Source organism: Muscardinus avellanarius, assembly GCF_963383645.1.
Source record: "Muscardinus avellanarius genome assembly, chromosome: 1".
Taxonomy (NCBI): domain Eukaryota; kingdom Metazoa; phylum Chordata; class Mammalia; order Rodentia; family Gliridae; genus Muscardinus; species Muscardinus avellanarius.
Genome location: NC_137786.1, coordinates 125,105,974 through 125,126,557, shown reverse-complemented (window position 1 = coordinate 125,126,557; position 20,584 = coordinate 125,105,974). Strand labels below are relative to the sequence as shown.

Below are 20,584 nucleotides of genomic sequence, written 5' to 3'. Positions count from 1 at the left end.
TTTGAAATATTGTCTCACTAGGTTACTGAAGGCCTTGTTGCAGAGGCAGACCTTTAACCCTCCTGCTCAGTCTCCCATGTACTGGGATTACAGGTATATACTCTCATACCCAGGCTGTCTTTGAATTTTGGATTTTTAAAACTTTTTATTTCTATTGTGAAGGGTGCATGCCTTTAGAGAAGAGAAGACAAACCCCAGGGGAGGGTATTAAATAAGGACTTGGCTCTATCCTCTGACTAGTATCTACTCATTAGCTATTTGCAAGGTCTCCATGACTATAACCGGGGGACAGTGGGCTTCGGCTCCTCGGGGAAGCAGGACAGGTCAGTGCCTCTTACCTAGCACTTGTCCTCACCTAGTAATTTTGACCGAAATTCAAAAGTATGCAGAAACTATGGGTGTGCATGGATCTACAGACCCTCACAGGCCCCTTCTTCCCAATATACTTCAACAGAGAAAACAGAGCCCAGGGCTTGGATCAGACCTTTTTATTGTCTTTTATACAAACAGGTGTCAGGCAGAAAGAGATAGGAAGGGAGGCCCTGGCTCTCTGGCCTTCCAGCCAGCTGAAGCCATTGAGGCAAATGGGCTTTAGTGAGCCCGAGCTTCACTGCAGGGAGGGAGTGTCCCGGCCCTGCTCCTCTCGGAGGCCAGCACCCGGCTGCGATTTCTACTTTTCACTTGCACACTTCCTTCCAAGACAGGGCTCTACCCCTTCCCCAAGGAACTCTCCATGTTCCCATGGCCTCATCAAAGGTCATCTTGGTTTCTAGAAAGAGGGAGAGGGGGAGGAGGGGAGAAGAGGAGAGAGAGAGGAAGGAGGCAGGGAGGGGAGAGGAGAGAGGGAGAGAGAGATTGTTTTGTTAAGCCCTGGGTCACTGTAAACAGGCCAAGGGATCCGCCTTTCTCCTAACCCATTTCTCCCAGGCTCCACTCTTACCTGTCCCTTACCTCATCTTGCCCTCATCCCTTGTTCATTCCTTCTAGAGGACTCTTCCTCCCCACCCCCACTCACTGGGTCCTTTCCTTTGGACCTCCTCCCTAAGCCCTCTCCTGCCTTCCTGTTTTGAGCAAACCCCTTGGCCCACCTCCCTGGCGCTACACACGGTCTCTCTGTGATCTCTAATCCCCACCTCTCGATGTTTCTGTCCTGGCCTTTGGCTCTGGCTTCGGCTCCGACTCCGGCTCCGTCCAGGGCCCCGAGAGCCCCGGGAGCTGCCGGAGCCCCTGGAAGAGTTGCTGCCAGCAGTAGAACAGGTGCTGGTGCCCTGGCCACGGGACAGGAAGCTTGGTCTGCCATATGGGAACCAGGCCTCTTCTGCAGCACAACAGAAAGGGGCAGCTGGGCCCAGGCAGGGGCACACAGCACTGCTCATCCACTTGCCACCTGACCACCACCCCCGGTCTGGGTAATGCCCAAGGGACGGGGCTGGGCTTGGCCATTTGGAGGGTAAGGAGCAGAGTACTCAACACATGGTCTGGACATAACAGGGGCCCAGAACACACAGGGAATGCCCAAGCAGAGACAGCCCTCAGAAGGAAGGACAGAAGCCCAGGCCCCACTCTTGGCCTGGCTTTCATCTTGGGCAAGGAGACATCTTGGGGTCTTTGGGGAATTTTGCTCCGAAGAGAGCTAGAGAGACAACAGTCTTCAGCGTTGACCAAATGCATGAAGTCAGCTGAAGGCGAGGGGTGAGACGGGTCCCATCTGGGCTGCCCAGCCTCCAGACCCCTCCCAGCTGGCCCGGCTTTCTCACCATCTGGGTGCAGGGGCCCCACCGGAACCACTCTCCTCTCCCCACCGCATTTCCGCTCCAAGGAGGACATGCTGCCCGCTGCTCTCGGCCCCAGGGCCCAGCTCGCCTCCTCCTCTGGTGGCGGCAGGGGCGGTGGGGGCAAGTCTGGGGAGAGACCTGTTCTCAGCAGTATCCCCTCTTCACCTGGCGCTAGTCTTTCTCCCACTCCATCCCAGGAGGTGGGAGATTGGCCACCAGGAGGCCACAAATGAACAGCCCAAGATTTGCATTTGCCTGCTCAAGCCCCCCAGGACCCACTCCTACTTTCCTGCCTCCCACTCCCCTACACACACCGCCAACTGCCACCATTTCCCACACCTAGGGCCCCCTCACCCCCAGGACTGTGCTCCCTCCTATAGGGAAGAGCCTTGGGTTTTTTCCGGACTCGGGCATGGGGTCCTTGGAATGGAGGAGTCATCTCCCCAGGCACCTGCCGGCTTCTTCCTGTAATATTAGAGAAAGGACAGGTAAGGGAAGGGGCAGGAGAGGAGACTGAAAGTGGGGAAATCACCTTTGTAGGGGCACGGGGAGGGCAGGTTGAGAGTGAACAGACTCACCTGGAGCACTGCTGGCCGGACTAGGGGCGGGGCTGGCGCTGAGGGGATGGGAGGCTGGGAGGCCAGCACCCAGGCCAGCAGGCCTCCCCTCGTGGCTACTCAGAGTGGGCTGAGATGCGCTGAGAGGGGAGCTTGGCCCAAGGGGCACCCTCCTGCAATGACATGAAGCCTTGGCATTTGTTCGCCACACAAAACCAAGAGCCTACTATGTGCCGGGTACTGAGCTAGACACTCGACCTAATATTCTGATGAAGGAGACATGGCGAGGGCCCTGCAAGGCCTCCCTAGCTAGGGAAATGTGAGCAAAGCCAAATTTGAAATGCCTGGGAAGCTTGCAAAATCACTCCCACTAAGAGACTTGGTCAGCCTCCGCATTCCTCCCCAAATCACACTTCTACCCTGACGCAGCCAGGCAGCCACCCACCCAGTCACCCACCGAGAAGACATGGGCTGAGGGCTTGTAATGTGTGCAGTACCTTATACCTCCCTACCTGGGCACCTGGTGGAGATGGGGAACATCACTGGGGGGCTGGGGAGGGTCGGGAGGTGAGGGGGTAAGAGTGGCTGTGGACTGCTGCCCATAGGAGGGTGTGGGGGAAGGGGTGTCCCCTCGGGGTGGAGCAACCAGGCACCCTCCATTGGAGCCGGCCTCCGTCAGGTGGCTTCTCTCAGGCATTGGTGGGCACCATTCTTCCGGCTCTGAACTGGAGGCAAAGGGGCAGGAGAAAAGGAAAGGACCGAGTAGCTTCTGTAGGTCCCCCTCGGGCTTCCTATTGCTCTCTTCCCTTCCTCTACCAGCATCTCTGCCCTGGGCGGGCCCGTGTGGTGGTGGTGGTGGGGCACCTGCAGCAGGCGGCATCTCACCTGCTCTCCAGGTCCTCCTCGGGCCCCTCTGGGCAGCTCAGCTCACAGGAAGGGGGAGGTGGTGGTAGGGCTTCTGGCCAGTTCAGAGAGGGCATCTGCACCGGTTTCCCCAGAAGCCTCACTTTGCCTCCCCGACCTCCTGAGAAGAGTAGAGGGAGGCAGAGAATGAAAGGAAAGGACCCGAGATGAAACAACATGTCAGAAGGAAGTGCTGGCCCAGGTGCCAGAGGATGGGGTGGAGGATGCTCTGGACAGGGCTAGAGTGGGGGTGCTAGGAACTGGGGTGCAGGAGGATGGGGTAGAGGATACTCTGGACAAGACTATAGTGGGGTGCTAGGAACTGGGGTGCAGTAGGATGGGATGGAGGATGCTCTGGACAGGGCTAGAGTGGGGATGCTAGGAACTAGGGTGCAGGAGAATGGGGTGAAGGATGCTCTGGTCAGGGCCAGATTGGGGATGCTAGGAACTGGGGCCATACCATTGTCCCCCTGGCTCCATTCTGGAGGAGCATACTGGCTCCAGGTGCCTGGGTCCCCTGAGGGATGTTGGGGGAAGCCCCCGTGGAAGGTCTGGAGCTCCTCCCCTGCCGGGTCAATGGTGCTGTAGACAGGACCTTCGCCAGGCGCAGCAGTGCCTCGGGCAGTCTGAGCCAGGTACAGGGAGATTCCTGCTTCTGGGGAGGAGAAATCGGGAGGCCCAGGGAAGGAGGCAGGGGACAGAGACAAAGAAGAATAGAGGACAACAGGAGAATGGAGGGCAAAAAGGAGAGCCCACCAAGTCAGCTTCCTCCTACACCCTAGACCAAGGTGCAGGTCAGGTCTAAGGATGCTCTCCTGGCTTGGTTTCCCGCCCCCAGGACTGACCAACCTTAGAAGAGTGACTGGGGCTCCTCAGGTCCCTTCATTTGCCCCAGTATATTAAGAGCAGTCTATGGGGAAGATAGCCTTAAGACAATCAGAACTCCTCACCATTGTAGTATCTGTCATCTGGGTCCGGGTTGCTGGGGCAGCAACTTCCCCTGGGTTCCTGAGCTGAGGGGCTTCGAGATGGGTGGGGCCACGAGTCTGCCAGCCACGGGTAGGGGGCAGGGCCGAGGCCCACAGGTGGCCTGAGGGGGAGCAGGTGAGCCAGGGATCGAGGGCCTGACGAGGCCAGCAAAGGGAGGAAGGTAGCACTAATAGAGTCACAGGCACTGGTGGTGGTGTGGTGGTGGGGCTGGGGTGCTGACCTTGGGGTGGCAGTGACCCCGTGGGGGGGGGTCGCTGGGTGGAAGAGATTGCCCTTGGCAGCCGGTTAAGAGAATTACCTGGAACTGGCTCCAGAGAGGCCCTCTGAGTGTGGGAAGGACACTGGGGAAGATGAGGGGGAGGACCAGTGAGAAAAGTCAGTACTGGGGGTCCCCACCTCTCTGGGGCAGGGAAGGCTTACCTGCAGGTGTGTAGGCAAAGGAGGCTTCGGAAAAGGAACCCGTGGGGGAAAGAAGAGATGGGATGAGACCAGGGGTCAGACACACCCGTGTGCTTGTCCAGTCTTTGGTCCATCCCAATTCCTACCCCTCAAGCTGCACCCTAGACCAATTTCATCAGTGTAAAGCTATTGGAGTGGTTCCTACACTACACGGAGCCAGGACTGGAAGCCACTGACCTCAGGAACTTTAGCATCTCTAAAAACATGCCTCTTACTAGGTGGAAGCAGAACTCATTTGACTTTTTTTTTTTTTTTTTTTTTTTTTTTTGGTACTGGGGATTGAACCCAGGGGAACTCTGCCACTGAGCTACACCACCAGCCTTATTTTATTTTATTTTATTTTATTTATTGTGTGGTACTGGGGATGGAACCCAGGGGCATTCTACCTCCAAGCTACACCCCCAGCCCTATTCTTTATACTTTATTTTGAAACAGGGTCTCACTGAGTTGCAAAGGGCCTCACTAAGTAGCTGAGGCTGTCCTACAACTGCGATCCTCCTGTCTCAGCCTCCCAAATACTGGAATTACAAGCGTGCATCACCACGCTCGGCTTTATTTTTTATTTTGAAGCAAGGTCTCACTAAGTTGCTGACGGTCTTGTTAAATTGCCGAGGCTGGCCTCGAACCTGTGATCTTCCTTTCTCATTCTCTCAAGGATTAGGATTACAGACATGCGCCACTCTGCCCGGCCCTCGCGGGGTCTTAGTGACAAACCTCACCCGTCTTGCCCTTTTTCGTCCCATCATCTAGGACAGGCCCTAGTGGTCATACCTTGCCCCTTCCCAGGGGCTGAGTCGCAGCTCACCCCTCCCTCCCTCTGGCCCCGCCCCATCCGGCCCGCCAGGTCCCCTCCAGGCTGGGTCCACCACGAGCCGCTCAAGAGCGCCCCCGCCCGGCTCTCACCGGTGTAGTGGCTGAGCTCTTTGCGCTGCTTCCGTCGCCGGTAGAGGGCGGCACAGAGCCCGAGCAGCAGCGCCCCGCAGGCCCCGCCGCCGCCCGCGAGGAAGGCAGGTCCCCGCAGCACCCGCGCCAGCCGCTCCGCCAGCCCCGGGCCCACCTCGAGCCCAGGCTCCAGTCCCGGCGGGGACGCTGTGGGGGTCAGGGAGATGAGAAGAGGAGGGGCCGGCACCCTAGAGCTGGGAAGGGGCCAGACCCGGCAGGCACAGCTACCCCAAGGGCCCCATAGCAGCCCCGTTCCCCAGCCCCGCTCTCCCAGGCCGCTCGGACTCACGCAGCTGCACGGACACCGGGGCGCTGGCCACGCCCACGCCAGCGCTGGTGGCCGCCGCGACCAGGGCCCGGTAGAGCAGACCCGGCCGGAGTCCCCGCAGCACGGTGGAGCGGGCCCAGCCTGCGGCGGACCCGTTGAGGTGGAAGCGGCTCTCATTGCCCAGGCACCAGATCTGGGGAGGCCGACCCGGGTTCAGAGTCAGGAATGAGATTCTGACCCCGCGGGGAAACTCGAGGCCCGAATGGCACAGATCAGCCAGGAGACAACGCTGTGAAACCTCCCTCCTCTCTCCCAGCCCCCAAGTCACCCCTAGTTTCCCGCTACACTAAACAGCCTCTAGATTCTCCCTCTCCCCCTCTCCCCAGCCCCTGCACCCAGGCCTTTCTTAACCCCTGTACCTGATATTCAGTGATGACCCCGTTTTGCTGGGAGGGGATAGGAGGCTCCCAGGACACAGTGATACTGCTGTTACCATCACCCCCCAAGGCCACTGCCACTCCCTGGGGGGGACCGCTGGGGGCTGGGCCAGGGTGGAGCATGTGAGAAGGACACAGAAGGTCATTGCAATCTGCCCCTATCTTCCCCCTCTCCATTCTTACATCTTAGGGAACTGAGGGGCATCCTCTTTTCCACCCGCTCACCCCGCTCTCCCCTGCAAAATTCCATCCCTCCAACTCCCACCCCCATCTTGTCCACCCATCAGCTAGCTCTGGGGCCTCCTTACCCTCCTCAGGAATGCTCCTGGTCACAGAGGGGCTTTCAGCCCCCAGCCCCTCCTGGCCTTGGGCTTGCACCTTAATCTGGACTTGGGTGCCTGGGGGGAGTCCTCTTAGCACAGTACTTTGCTGGCTTGGAGTCTGTAGGTCCAGCACTGTCCAGCTTCCCCCTTCAGGGCCTGCTACCCTCCAAGACACCCGAAAACCTTGCACCAGCTGGACAGGACCATCCACCTGGAGAAGGTAGGACAGGTGTGCAGGGGGGGCTACACCTGCCTACTCATGCCTCCTTCCCCATCCACTCACCTCCCACCTTCCCCTACTCATCGTGGATGCCCTCCTGTCCCCCATCATCATCCTCAACCTCATCCCTATGCCACACTCACAGTCCAGGACACCTGCAGGGTCCGGGGCCCAAGGACTATGGACTCCTGGATTCGCACGGCCACTTCAGCCAGTCCCCGCTGGCCTCTCCATGGGTCCTCCACTGGCCTGGATGGGTTGCTGTCTGTTGACCAAAGAGCCCCGCTCAGCGGGGACCGCCAAGGACAGGGAGACAGGACTGAGAATGTGCTGTCTATCCTGCCACTTGGCACACCATGGCACAATCAAAGTCTGGAGGGGGCTGGTGAGGGAGATAGTCTGCAGAGGCGGATCCAAGGGTCCAACTGACATGAGTGTTCATGGGGGGGGGGGAGTCCTGGGGGTTGAACCCAGAGGCATTCCACCTCTGAGCTACACCCCCAGCCCTATGTTTTATTTTGACGCCGAGTCTCACAGCCAAGCGTGGTGGTGCACGCCTGCAATCCCTTGAGAGGCTGAGACAGAAGGATCACAGTTTTGAGACCAGCCTCAACCAATTTAGCAAGACTCTCAGCAACCTGTTTCAAAACAAGAAAGACCCTAGCATGACCACCCTGTTTCACAACAAAAAATCAACAAGGACTGGAGGTACAGCTCAGAGATAATTCCCCTGGGCTCAATCCTAATACCACAAGAAAAAGAAAGAAAAGAAAAAACAGGGTCTCACTAGGTCACTGAGAGTCTCCCTAAATTGCTGAAGCTGGCCTTGAACCTGCGATCCTCCTGTCTCAGCCTCCCAAGTACAGGTATGGGCTACCACAAGCATCAGTGTTCTTTTTTTTTTTTTTTTTTTTTTTTTTGGTGGTACTGGGGATGGAACCCTTCTACCTCTGGGCTACACTCCCAGACTTATTTTGTATTTTTATTTGGAAACAGGGTCTCTTAAGCCAGTGAGGCTGGCTCCGAACCAGCGTGATCCTCCTGTCTCCGCCTCCCAAGCGCGGGGATTACAAGTGTGTGCCACCACGCCCGGCAATATATTAATGTTCTTACTGCATAATTGCATATGTATCTTTTTTTGTGTGTGTGTGGTACTGGGGTTCCTGGAAGCCCTTCTACCTCCGGGCTACACTCCCAGACCTATTTTTACATTTTTTTTATTTGGAAACAGGGTCTCCTAAGCCAGCGCGGGGGGCTGGTTTCGAACCTGCGCGATCCTCCTGTCTCCGCCTCCCAAGCGCGGGGATTACAAGCGTGCGCCACCACGCCCGGCAACATATGTATCTTTAAAGGCCTCAGTTCTTTATCTCAAAGGTGAACATGGCCCTCCCAAGGTCTTGCTAATCTTAACAGTCTTTGGGGGAAAGGCTCACTCAGAAGTAAGGCGCTATTGAGATGAATAAATACATCCCTTCTCTCCTTCCCTTCTTGTCCCCTTTATGAAAGGGGAACATGAGCTTCTGTCTAGGCCACCGGAATAGACCTGGACCACAAGAAAGAACTCCGTGAACTACTGCAGTGCCATGGTTTTGGTGGGTGCTCTGCGGGGTGCCATGTCATACCCATGAGCCCAGGGACTCTGCACTTACCCAGCGTGTGGACAGGCTCGGAGACAGGGCTGGGCTCGCTGAGGCCCCAGGCTCCCACGGCTCGCACCAGGAACAGGTAGATGGTATTAGGCTGCAGACCACTGACGGTGTGTGTCCCCAGCTGCACACCATCTGCCACTGTTTGCCACGTGTTGCCCGCTGCTTGGCTGTAACAGGAATGAGGTGACAGGATTCTCTGGGCCAGGAGCCGCCAACCTCTCCACACTACCTCATCCATTCTCTAAGGAACCCTGCTACCTCCTTACCTGGGAAGAGAGGGGGGGGGACTGGATAATCCCTCCTCACAATAGCAAAGACCCTAAGGGCATCAGGTCTCCCCTTTTAACTCTCTCGGTTTGCATTTCAAACTTTCCTCGTACCTAAAGGCTTCTATAACATAAGAGGTCACGGAGGCTCCAGCCTGCGGATTGGGCTTCCAGGTCAGGGTCACGCTGTTCTTGGTGATCTCGGTGACCACCGGCTGAGAGGGAGGCCCTGGAGGGGCACTGGGTTCTGTAGGAGGGCCTTGTGATGCTCCCCAGTCTTCTGCAGTGGTGGTAGGTAATCGTTAAGTAGAAGGATGGGGAAAGGATAGTCCCCAGGGAGCCTGCCTCCTTCCCAGAGGAACTGTGGCGCTGTGACACTGGTGATGGCCGTAGTGCCCCCCAAGTGTACCACTGCTGTCTTCCTCGCCCCCACCACCGTGGCCATGGCATTGGGAAGACAAATTATCCCTGGGGCTTGCGGAGGTATTGACTACTTCTGAAGCAGGTTTGGAGGAGGGTACTGGCAAGTCAAGGCACTAAGGACAAACTCACCCCGCTTTCCGAGCCAGCCACCCCACATGGCCTCCCCTATGGTGCTCTTGGCCACACAGCTGTAGAACCCCAGGTGCATCTCCTGTAGGAGAGGCAGAGCACACTGGGAGTGGAGCAGGGCAGGGTGGGGGTGGAGTCAGGGAACAGAAGGATGAAGAAAATGCGGGACACTTTAGGAGATCTGAGAGAGGAGAGGGGTAGAATGGGGCGAGAGGCCCAGCGGGTACTTAGGAGAGTTGTGGAAGAGGACCATGCTCAGTTACAAGGGCCTCAGAGGTGACGCTCACCTGCACGTTGGTGATGTGCAGGGTGCCGTTGTCCATTAGGTTGACCTGGAGGTTATTCCCCTGCAGCCACTGTCCATCCTTCTTCCACTGGACACTGGGCTGAGGGTTTCCAGTCACTCTGCATGGCAGCCACACAGAGGCACCAAGTGCCAGCGTCTGATTGGCTGGCCCCTGGAGGATGACGGGAGGCAGCCCGTCCAAGGAGGCTGGGAGAGGAAGAAGAACTTAGGCATCTTGCCTAAGCTCGGGCAACCAGTCCCTTGTCCTCTTCCTCTGCACCTTCACTCTCCTCACCCCAGGCCCTCCCAGGATCCGGGGATCCGAAGCTTTGCAATCATCTTGTAGTCTCAGCCTGGGACCATTCTGCTGCTGAGTTCCAAACTTCAAGGCATGCATCAGAAATGCGCCCCTCCCCTTGCAGACAGTGCATAGCATCCAAGAGAGACTGCTCTCTTTAGGACCTGTCCTTGCAGACCATAGGTCCAGCCCTCTCCACAGGCAAATACCTCCTTTTATCTCCAACAGGGCCTTGGCCAGGATGCTACCAGCTATGCTGACGGCCTGGCACACGTAGTAGCCAGCGTCCCCACTCTGCACTTCAGTAATGTTGAGCTGGCCTCGTGGAGAGACTGAGAAGCGCCCCGTGGGCTGAAGTGACTGACTAGGGAAAAGCAGGACCTGGACAGAGTGAGGAACCAAGACCAGGAATGAGCAGGCGGCTGGGCAGGGAGCATCCCCCATGCAGCTCCATCTCGGAATCCAGACACTTGCCAAGGTTCTTGTTCACACTCTGCCCCCAGCCACTGAGATGACCTTGGGTAAAGCAGTTATGCCTACTCACAATAACTAAGGAATCGTAATAGATTTGGGGTATAGCTTCCCACTTCCCACCCCTGTGACTTACTAGTTGGAAAACTCTGAGCAAACTTTCAAACTTTCCTGAGCTCCAGTTTACCCCAAATTTGCTTCTTAATGGATAGTCAGGAGGATTAAATGAGCAAGCATATGAAAGTCTTCTAGAACACTGTGTGAAGCTGGACGTGGTGACATATACTTGTAATCCCAGTGCTTGGGAGGCTGAGATAGGAGGATGGAAGGTTCGAAGCCAGCCTCAGCTACTTAGTGAAGCTGTCAGTAACTTAGTGAGACTTTGTTTCCAAATAATAAGATAGAAAGAGCTGGGGATGCAGCTTGGAAGTAGAATGCCCCTGAATTCAATCCCCAGTACCAGAAAAAAATTAAAATAAAACATGTGTGATAAATGCTAAATACTTGCTGAAGGGATATTGGGGATTAAACCCAGGGGCATTCTGCCTCCAAGCCGTACCCCCAGCCCTATTTTATTTTTTATTTTGAAACAGGGGCTCACTAAGTTCCTGAGAGTCTTGCTAAGTCTCTGAAACCGGCCTCAAGCCTGTGATCCTCCTGTCTCAGCCTCCCAAGTATTGTAATCACAGAAATGTGCCACCACACCTGGCATAAACATTAAATGCCTTCCCTCTTTCTGGCCTTAAACATTTGACTTTATTTATTATTTTGTGTGTATATGTATGGTATTGGGGATGGAACCCAGGTGCATTCTGTCTCCAAGCTACACCCCGATTCCCATTTTATTTTTTATTTTGAAACAGGGGCTCACTAAGTTTCAGAGGCCCTCACTAAGTAGCTGAGGCTGGCTATGAATATGAGATCCTCCTGTCTCAGCCTCCCAAATACTGGGATTACAAGCATGCGCCACCATGCCTGGCTTAAACATTTGACTTTAGATAGATACCTGGAAAGTAGGAAAGCAAGTTTGGGACTCAGGCTGAGCCTCTGACTGACAACTATTCCACCCATCACCATTTTCATTTATGTGAGAATCTAATTAAACACATCAATCATCCAGACATGATGGTACAAACCTATAATCCCAGTACTTGGAAGGGTGAGACAGGAAGATCACAGCCTCAGCAATTTAGCAAGACCATGTTAATAAAAATAAATAAATAAAGCATGCCGGGCGTGATGGTGCATGCTTGTAATCCCCTTGCTTGGGAGGCTGAGACAGGAAGATCACAGGTTCAAGACCAGCCTCAGCAATTTAGTGAGACCCCTGTTTCAAAATAAAAAATAAAGTAAGGCTAGGGGCATATCTCAGAGGTAGAATGCCCCTGGGTTCAATTTCCAGTACCACACACAAAAATAAAACAAAATGGTGCTGGAGGTAGAGTTCAGAGGTATAATGTCCCTGGGTTCAATCCTCAGTATCACAAATAAATAAGTAAAATACACCAGTCCCCGATGCAAGAGAAGACATTGGAAAATTGTGACTGTGTCTCTGGAATCAAGAAGTGGAATGCCTGGTTCCCAGTGGGATGGGGACAATCAGACTGACTTTATTATACCGCCCATTTCCTAGTAGTGATATTTCTGCCTCTCCCTTGGAGGGAGCTCTCTAGGTTGAGACTGGTGAGTGTTCTTTCAGGTTGTGTGGTCTAGAATTTGTTTGCCAGGTGGACCAGAATGACTGTATGCTTCCCCTGGTAGCTCTAGAGGGAGCTAGAAACAAATAGGCAGAGCAAGTAATTGTCTACCCATCAGCAGCTTTCGTTCAATACTTTGTTTCCAGAGTAGTATGTTAAGTCCAAAAGCCAAGGCCCTAGTGGGCCTAGGGGAGAAGGGATCTCACTGGATTTGCTATGTCCTCAAGATATCTTTCCCCAAATAAGAAAGATTCTCCAAGGAATTATCATCCAGGATGGTTCCCTATCACCTACATATATTACCATATTATCACTGATTTTTAAAAAGTGTTCAGATTGCCGGGCATGGTAGCGCACGCTTATAATCCCTGAGCTTGGGAGGCTGAGACAAGAGGATCGCACGGGTTCGAAGCCAGCCTCAGCTGCTCGGTGAGGCTCTCAGCAACTTAAGTGAGACCCTGTTTCCAAATAAAATATAAAAAAGGTCTGGGAGTATGGCCCAGAGGTAGAAAGCCTCTGGGTTCCACCCCCAGTACCACCAAAAAAAAAAAAAAAAAAAAAAGTGTTCAGATGTTCCAGGCCCTTTATATTTATTATCTTAATAAATCCTTCCAAAAAACCTGCAGGGAAGCCAGGCGTGGTGGTGCACGCTTATAATCCCAACATTCGGGAGGCTGAGACTGGAGGATCGTGGTTCGTGGACAGCCTCCGCTACTTAGCGAGGCCCTCCACAACTTAGTGAGATCCTGTTTCAAGATAAAGAATAAAAAATAGGGCAGGAGATGTAGCTCAGAGGTCAAATGCCCCTGGGTTTCATCCCCAGACAAAAAAAAAAAAAAACCTGCAGGGACTTCCAGAGAATGGGAGAACAAAGGTAAAACAAATGCCCCAGAGAGAAATGTGCAGAATGTAGAAGGAAGGCTGAGCCCCAGACGAAACGCTGGTGAGCAGGACTTAGAGAGAGAGGGCCACCTACCTGACTCCCCTCCTTCTGCCAGAAGATGGCAGGCGGGGGGTTTCCTTTGGTCTCACACTGGAAAACCACGTTCTCTCCAGGAGCCGCCATCTGGTCCTGGGGCTGCGTTACCAAGTGGGGTGGGACTAAGAGGGAAGCAAGACAGAGGAACTGAGAAGGGGCAGTGGAGAGAAAAGCCCAGGCCTGGCTTCAGCAGGCGCACACATGCGGCTCCTGCTCAAGTCTCCCCTCTCCTTCCGGAAGTCTTAGGTGACCCCTCACACCTCCTGCTCTGCCCATTCTGCAGCCCCTCTCCATCTTCCTCACATCTGCCCAGCTGGCGGTGCCTCACCATGAACACTGAGGGAGCCAGATGCTTCCACGCGGCCCACGCTGTTCTCCGCCACGCAGGTGTAGGTCCCCTCGTCCTCGGCACTCACACGGCCAATCCAAAGGCTGTGGTCACTCCGGATCTCATACCTGCTCCACTCCCCACCCCAGGCTGGGTTGGCCTCAGTTACAGATCCTTTCTTTCTCCCCCAGAATGGACACCAGGATCGGGTTCAAAGAGGCAAGGCAGGACACAACAGCACTGAAGCTGCTGCCCACACGGTGGGAGGGAGCTGGGTGGGACAGGGGACGTGGGCTCTGGGGGACAGACGTCTCTGCCCTCAAGTGAGAGGGTGTCTGCCTTCCTGCTGTCTAGGACAGGGAGCTCTTGAGCTGCTTGGACCTCCTTCCAGGCAGGAGGAGGGGCTTCTTACCTGCCTGTGGGCAGTTCCCCATCCTCCTTGCGCCAGCGTAGATGAGGTGGGGGGTCCCCCTGCACCTCGCAAGGGAAATTCACAGGAGCATCAGCCAGGACCACTTGGTTTTCTGGTCTACGCAGAAATGAGGGACGTTCTAGAAAGTGGGAACCAGGGAACAGTCAAGGGGTCTGCACAGCCGCTTACCTCCTGGGCTGCCCACTCCCATGACCGCCACACTCCCAGAGCCTACCCAGTACCACCAGCTCCGCTGCCCCACTCTCCCGCTCTCCCGCCAAGTTGGAGGCCACGCATGTGTACATCCCGGCGTCACTCTTGAACGTGTGTGACATCATCAGCTTTCCTCCACGAATCTGCAGAGGAGGAACCAGGACTTGGGTCCTTTATAAACATCAAAGCGCACGCACACGCGGTGAGTGTAAAGGTTATTTGGTTCTCACGGAAGGCCAATGAAATTGGAACACCCCACCTTTCCTATGTCAACTTCATTTCACCCTACCCTCCTCTGACTCTCAGCTTCTAGTCAGTCACCTGCTGCTCTGGTCTCCTCTCTCACCTCATCAATAATAAGACATTATTCCCAGACCCCAAACCACCAAGATCCTCACAGCTTTAGCCAGGTCCCCGACTCCCAGCCTATGGCCCGCCCCTCACCGTGACCCTTCCCTCCTCCTCCTTGAGCCTTGCGCCATCCTTCTTCCAAGTCACCAAGGGCTCTGGGTGGCCTCTGGGGGGCACGCATTCCATTACCGCTGGCTCTCCGACTGCTACCACCACGTTCCCCGGGGACTGCCGGAAATCATCGCGGAGCACTGAAGACAGGAGTGCGTGGGGAGAATTAACGGGGTGGCCAGCCATAACTGGGAGGAAACAGGGGAGGTGCTGTATTGTGGTCACAGCAGACAGGCGCGCTTTTCCAGGTTGGAAATACCAGGTTAAAGTCAGATCCAGGTCCTCTGGGTCGAGGAGAGGGCTTCAGAGACCCAAGGTCAAAGGTCGCAGTTCCCATGACAGATGCTGAATGGGCTGCGTCCCCTGAGGCTCCTTCTTCTGGAATCTCCTGGTGCGCCCCAGGACCCCCAGGCACTGAAATCAAGCACCTGAAGACAGGACTCTTACCTGCCACTTCCAGAGAGGCGTTTCTGCTAGCCGCAGCCCCCAGGTAGTTGCGGGCCACGCAGGTGTAGACGCCCTCATCCGGGCGCGCGCGGCGCCCGTGCACGATGCGCGGGAAGAAGAGGGCTCCGCTGGGCAGCAGCAGGCGGTGCGCTCGGGGGTCCTCGCGCGCCGTGGCCACGCGCGCCCCGTTTTTGTACCACTCGATGTTGGGTCGTGGCCGGCCCTCCGCGCGGCAGGGCAGCGTGGCCGGCTCGCCCCGGGAGACCAGCAGATCTGGCGGCTGCTCCACGATGCGCGGCATGGCGTCCTCCGGCCCAATTCTCGTCCCTGGAGGGAAGGGCGTGGTGCAGGGAGATCAGACTGGAAGATGGGAGAGAGCCAACCGGAGGCTCCACCGCGAAAGAGAACCTTCCAGCTGTCTCATCTCCCAGGCTTCCTCTGCTGGAAGCCCAACTCTTCCTTCATAGCGTCCAACTTCATTTATTTATTAACCACAGGGAATGAGCCGGGCACGCTTGTAAATTCCAGTACTTGGGAGGCTGAAACAGGAGGATCGCAGGCTTGCGGCCAGCCTCAACAATTTGTTGGGCCCTCCACAAATAAATGAGACCCTGTTTCAAAACAAAAATAAAATAGGACTGGGGATGTAGCTCAGAGGTAGAATGCCCCTGGGCTCAATCCTCAGTACCACCACAACAATAATAATAATGGGGATTGAAACCAAGGGCATAGCCAAGCGTCGTGACATTCACTTGTAATCCTAGCATTTGGGAGGCTGAGACAGGAGGATCTCAGTTCGAGGACAGCCTCAGCTACTACTTAGTGAGGCTTTTTGGAACTCTGAGACTCTGTTTCAAAATAAACAATAAAAAAATAGGGCTGGGGGTGTAGCTTGGAGGTAGAATGCCCATGGTTTCCATCCCTAGTACCGCAAAAAAATAAAAATAAAAATAAAGAAACTAAAATAATAAAATATAAATAATAAAAATAATAAAAATAATTAAAATAATTAAAAATAAAAATAATAAAAATAAATAAAAATAATAAAAAATAAAGAAACTCTGAACTACATCCCAACTCTTTTTATTTTGAAACAGGTCTCGCTCTTTTTCACTTGTCATATTTATTTATTTATTTATTTATTTATTTATTTTTGGCAGTGCCTGGGATTGAACCCAGGGGTATTCTACCTCTGAGCTACACTCCCAGTCCTACTTTATTCTTTATTTTGAAACAGGGTTTCACTAAATTGCGCTGGCTATGAACCCACAGTCCTATCTCAGCCTCCCAAGTACTGGGATTACAAGTGTGCACCATCACACTTTAATTTTTTTAATTTAAAAAATTTAAATTAAATTTTTAAAATTTAAAACAGAGTATCGCAGCCAGGTGTGGTGGTGCACGCTTGTAATCCCCGCTCTTGGGAGGCTGAGACAGGAGGATCATGCAGGTTCAAAGCCAGCCTCAGCTACTTAGTGGGGCTCTCAGCAACTTAGTGAGACCCTGTTTTCAAATAAAATATAAAATAGGTCTGAGAGTATAGCCTGGAGGTAGAAAGCCTCTGGCTTCCACCCCTAGTACTACCCCCCCCCAAAAAAAAACCAGAGTATCGCTAAGTTGATGACAGTCTCACTGAATTGCTGAGGCTGGCCTTGAACCACTGATCCTCCTGTCTCACCCTCTCAAGTACTGGGATTCCATGTTTGCTCCACCATGCCCGGCTCTAATATCTTCTTACTGGCAGACATTCTTAGAGTGGAAAGGAAACGTCTCCACACAGATCAGTAGAGAAATAGGTTTCAATAGATCATTTTACTGGTTGATGTAGTGGAGAAAGGAAGACAGGAGGAGGGGACTCTGGAGAAGAAATTGTTTTACGTCCTTCATTGACTCAGATCAGTTGGTCAGCTTACTCGGCCCCTGCCTCTCACTTGGTCTCTAGACTTTGGGCTGTTTACCTTCTGCCTCACGGTTCCCCGCCTCGAAAGAGGTGCTGTAACCGAGCTGGCCAGTAGGCGCCGCTGTAGCCTCACGTAATCTGGTGTCCTTAAATAACCAGGGACTACTCGGCGCATCTGTTCTGCGCCTCCCCTCGCCCCCACCCGCCCACCCTGTTCCAGAAGCCTCGGAGCCCTCTTGCTTCCAGGCCCGTGTGTAGGATTAGATTCATTTCTTGCCTCGCCTCTTAGAAGTTCTGGTGTAGACGAAGCTGGACGGCTGGACGGCTAACGGTGTCCTGAGCGCTATCCTGGAAGGAATTGTTTAACTAGTTGGGGACAAGATCAGTTTTTTCTCCCAGTTAGGGAAGGAAATAGCTTTCTGTTTTCTCCCTTCCAAATGGAAATCTCTGCTGCTCAACGGTCTCTTCTCCATCCCATCCCGGTCCCAATTTGGGTACACTCTATGGTAAACCACCTGGGAGTGGTTAAAAGCCCAGACATTGGCTCCAGTACACCCAGGGCTGGACTCTCAGTTTTTGACACTTCCTAGCTGTGAGAACTTGGGCAAATTAGTAAACTTCTATGAATCTCTGTTTCTTTATCTATAATTGGGGGGGGGTCTCAAAATCTTAACAGATGTAAAACACTTGGAGAAAGTGTCAATAAGTCTGGCTATTCCACCATAACTTAAGGGGTCCTCTTCCCCAGCATGTCCTACCTTATTATGGCTCCTACAGATTCAAGTAGAGCCTAATATCCTCCCCCACCCCCACCCCTTTTTTTTTTTTTTTTTTTTTTGGTGGTACTGGGGTTCCTGGAAGCCCTCCTTTCTCCGGGCTACACTCCCAGACCTATTTTATATTTTTGAAACAGGGTCTCTTAACGCCAGCGCGGCTGGCTTCGAACCTGCGCGATCCTCCTGTCTCCGCCCGGCGTTCCCACCCCCTTTTTAACAAAACCCTAAGGTGTAGAGCTGGGTGTGGTGGAGCACGCTTATAATCCCTGCATTTGGGAGGCTGAAACAGAAGTATCCCGGTTTACAGACATGCTCAGCTACTTAGTGAGGCCCTCTGCAACTTAGTGAGTCTCTGTTTCAAAATAAAGAATAAAAAATGGGGCTTGAGATATAGCTCAGAGGTAGAATATCCCTGGGTTCCATTCCCAGTAACACAAAATAATTAATACTACTACTACTACTACTACTACTACTAATAATAATAATAATAATAACAAAACCCTAAGGTATATTAGAAACAAACTTAGATCTACTATTGCCAGTTTTTTTTTTTTTTTTTTTTTGGTGGTGGTACTGGGGATGGAACCCAGAGGCTTTCTACCTCCGGGCTATACTCCCAGACCTATTTTATATTTTATTTGGAAACAGGGTTTCACTAAGTTGCCGAAAGCCTCACTAAGTAGCTGAGGCTGGCTTCGAACCTGTGCGATCCTCCTGTCTCAGGTTCCCCAGCATGGGGATTACAGGCGTGCGCTACCACGCCCGGCTATTGCCAGTATTTTATTTTATTTTTATTATTTTTATTTTTATTCTTTATTTTGAAACCGGGTCTCACTGAGTTGCAAAGGGCCTCACTAAGTAGCTGAGGCTGTCCGCGAACCGCAATCTTCCTGTCTCAGCCTCCCAAATGCTGGGATTACAAGCGTGCGCCACCACGCCCGGCTCTGTTGCCAGTATTTTACTTCATGCTTTTTTTGTGTGTTTGACCATTGGGGTGCCATTAATCCTCAGTAAATTTGTTTCCCTGGTGGCAAAATGTGACTGTCAAAGTCTTCCCAGCTGGGCATGGTGGTGCATGCCTGTAATCATATTTGGGACTTTGAGACAGGAGCATTGTAGGTTCAAGGCCAGGCTCAGCAACTTAGTGAGACCTATGTCAAAAAGGGAGGAGACTGGGGTGTAGCTCAGAGGTAGACCACACTTAAATTCAATCCCCAGTATTAAAAAAAAAAAAGCCTTCCCTGTGCACTCCACTAAATTAAACAACTCTGTGAAAACACTATAAAAACACTAGATGACCAGACGCCTTAGTGTTTAACCTCCTGGGAATCCTCGGGGGCTGGGAGATTGAAGAGTCCCAGCCCATTTTCCATCCTCTTCCTCCCGATGCATCCCATCTCCTTCCTATAGGCCCTTTCTCCATAATTCCTGTAGACACAGCTGCAGCCTCCCTTTCCCTGGAATTTCTCCCCTGTCATTCCTTGTCTCAGGAGATGCTTCGACAGCAGCCTAATGAATAGCTAATGGCCATGCTAATAGGGCTCTGGGACTCCTCCCCAGCACCTGGAGTACCCAACACACAAACACACACATCGCCCGGGTCTCCTTCCTTAGCACCTTTGTGTCCCCTGCACACTGCTGGCCACTGGATTCGAGTGAGCCGAGCCTGAGGGATTGGGTGGGTGGGGGCAAAACCAGAAGGGAAACACCCACGACGGCGCCCCGGAGCGCGGGCGTTCCCCGCACCGCCAGCAGGGGGCGCCGTGCGGCCTATCTCACCCGGCACCCGCAGCCCTCCACCGCCGCATCCCTGCCGCGCTGGCGTCTCAGTCATTTATTAATCACTGTAATTAGCGGTAACTACCTCGCCGCCGGCGCTGCCTGCTCGCAGCAGCTCAGCCGGGGTGGGCTGACGGTGTCCTACCACTGAGAGGCAAACTTAGTTCTAACTTTCCATAACAAGATCGCCGTCCTCGTCCCCTCCGAAGCAAACACATCCAACATTTCGGCTTCCTTACTCTCGTCCAAAATGAGTTCTTGTAAAGCTTGTCCTGGAGGCAGACCTGCTACGTGGGTGGCCGCTGAGGCCCCCGGCTCAGCCCTGCCGGCGACCGCGCCCCCCACCCCCGCCTGCCCATCATCAGCCGCGGCTCTCCTCCTGGGGGTCGTGGGGGCGGCGGGCAGTAAAGGACTGAGCAGCCACTCCCGAGCCCTCGACCTCCGCGGCACGCGCTCTCAGGTGTCCGTCCCTTGCCCCCCTCTCCGCGGGGGCGTGGGAGGCTCCTCGCGGTCCTGGACCGCAGGACGGGAGGGACCGCGTTTGTCCGCCCATCCTCGCAGCCCCCTCCCCTGACCCCCTAGCCGTCTCCGACGGCCCCAGCGGCAGTCTCACCGTTGGGAGAGGGGTCCCCTCCCGGAGGCAGCAGGCTGTGGTTGAGCGCCGCCAGCGAGGAGTTGAAGCCGCCCAAGAGCAGCTCGCTGGAGTTGGAGACGTCCCCGGCCAGGGAGTCCGCAAACAAGTTCATCTGCAGCAGTGTTTTGAGCAGGTAGCGCAGCATCGCGCGGCCCCGCTCGGAGCCGGCGGGGGGCCTCGGGGCCCAGCCCCTGGGTCCGAGACCCGCGGGCCGGGAGCCGGGAGCCCCGCCACGGCCGGTCGGCGCCGCCGCAGCCACGGTGCCGCTGTCCCGCCCGCGCCCGGGTGCCGCCGGAGCCTCGGCGCGCCCTCCTCCTCGCTCCAGCCTCTCTCCACCCCCCAGAGCCAGAGTCCCCTGGGACGGAGCGTGAGGAAAGCAGGTGCCACGCCGATCGCCGCGTAATTAAGGGCTTAATCCGCCTCCGTCCGCACCCCCAGCCCTGCTCGCACCGCCACTAGCAGGACAGGAAACTCGAGTCCCCGCCCCGCACCTCTTTCTTGCCTGGCGTCCGATCCTGGGCACTGCAGGAGTTTCCCTCCTTTCTCCAAGTAACCGAGAGG

At 54.4% G+C, this 20,584-nt stretch overlaps 1 protein-coding gene across 1 annotated transcript; it reads right to left on the bottom strand.

Moving 5' to 3' along the window:
• Positions 1–757: 757 nt before the first annotated feature.
• ROBO3 (roundabout guidance receptor 3) lies at positions 758–20,168 on the bottom strand (the record flags this gene model as incomplete). Its single annotated transcript, XM_080719143.1, has 28 exons — positions 758–769; positions 1,134–1,318; positions 1,758–1,901; positions 2,130–2,240; positions 2,354–2,505; positions 2,845–3,057; positions 3,218–3,356; positions 3,696–3,890; positions 4,186–4,325; positions 4,524–4,566; positions 4,646–4,669; positions 5,588–5,773; positions 5,916–6,087; positions 6,314–6,435; positions 6,640–6,865; positions 7,018–7,139; positions 8,524–8,690; positions 8,904–9,069; positions 9,342–9,423; positions 9,629–9,834; positions 10,135–10,306; positions 13,070–13,194; positions 13,401–13,528; positions 13,813–13,951; positions 14,048–14,168; positions 14,470–14,627; positions 14,935–15,261; positions 20,003–20,168. 28 exons carry the CDS (start codon positions 20,166–20,168, stop codon positions 758–760), a joined length of 4,143 nt encoding a protein of 1,380 aa, XP_080575269.1.
• Between the last annotated feature and the right edge of the window lie 416 nt (positions 20,169–20,584).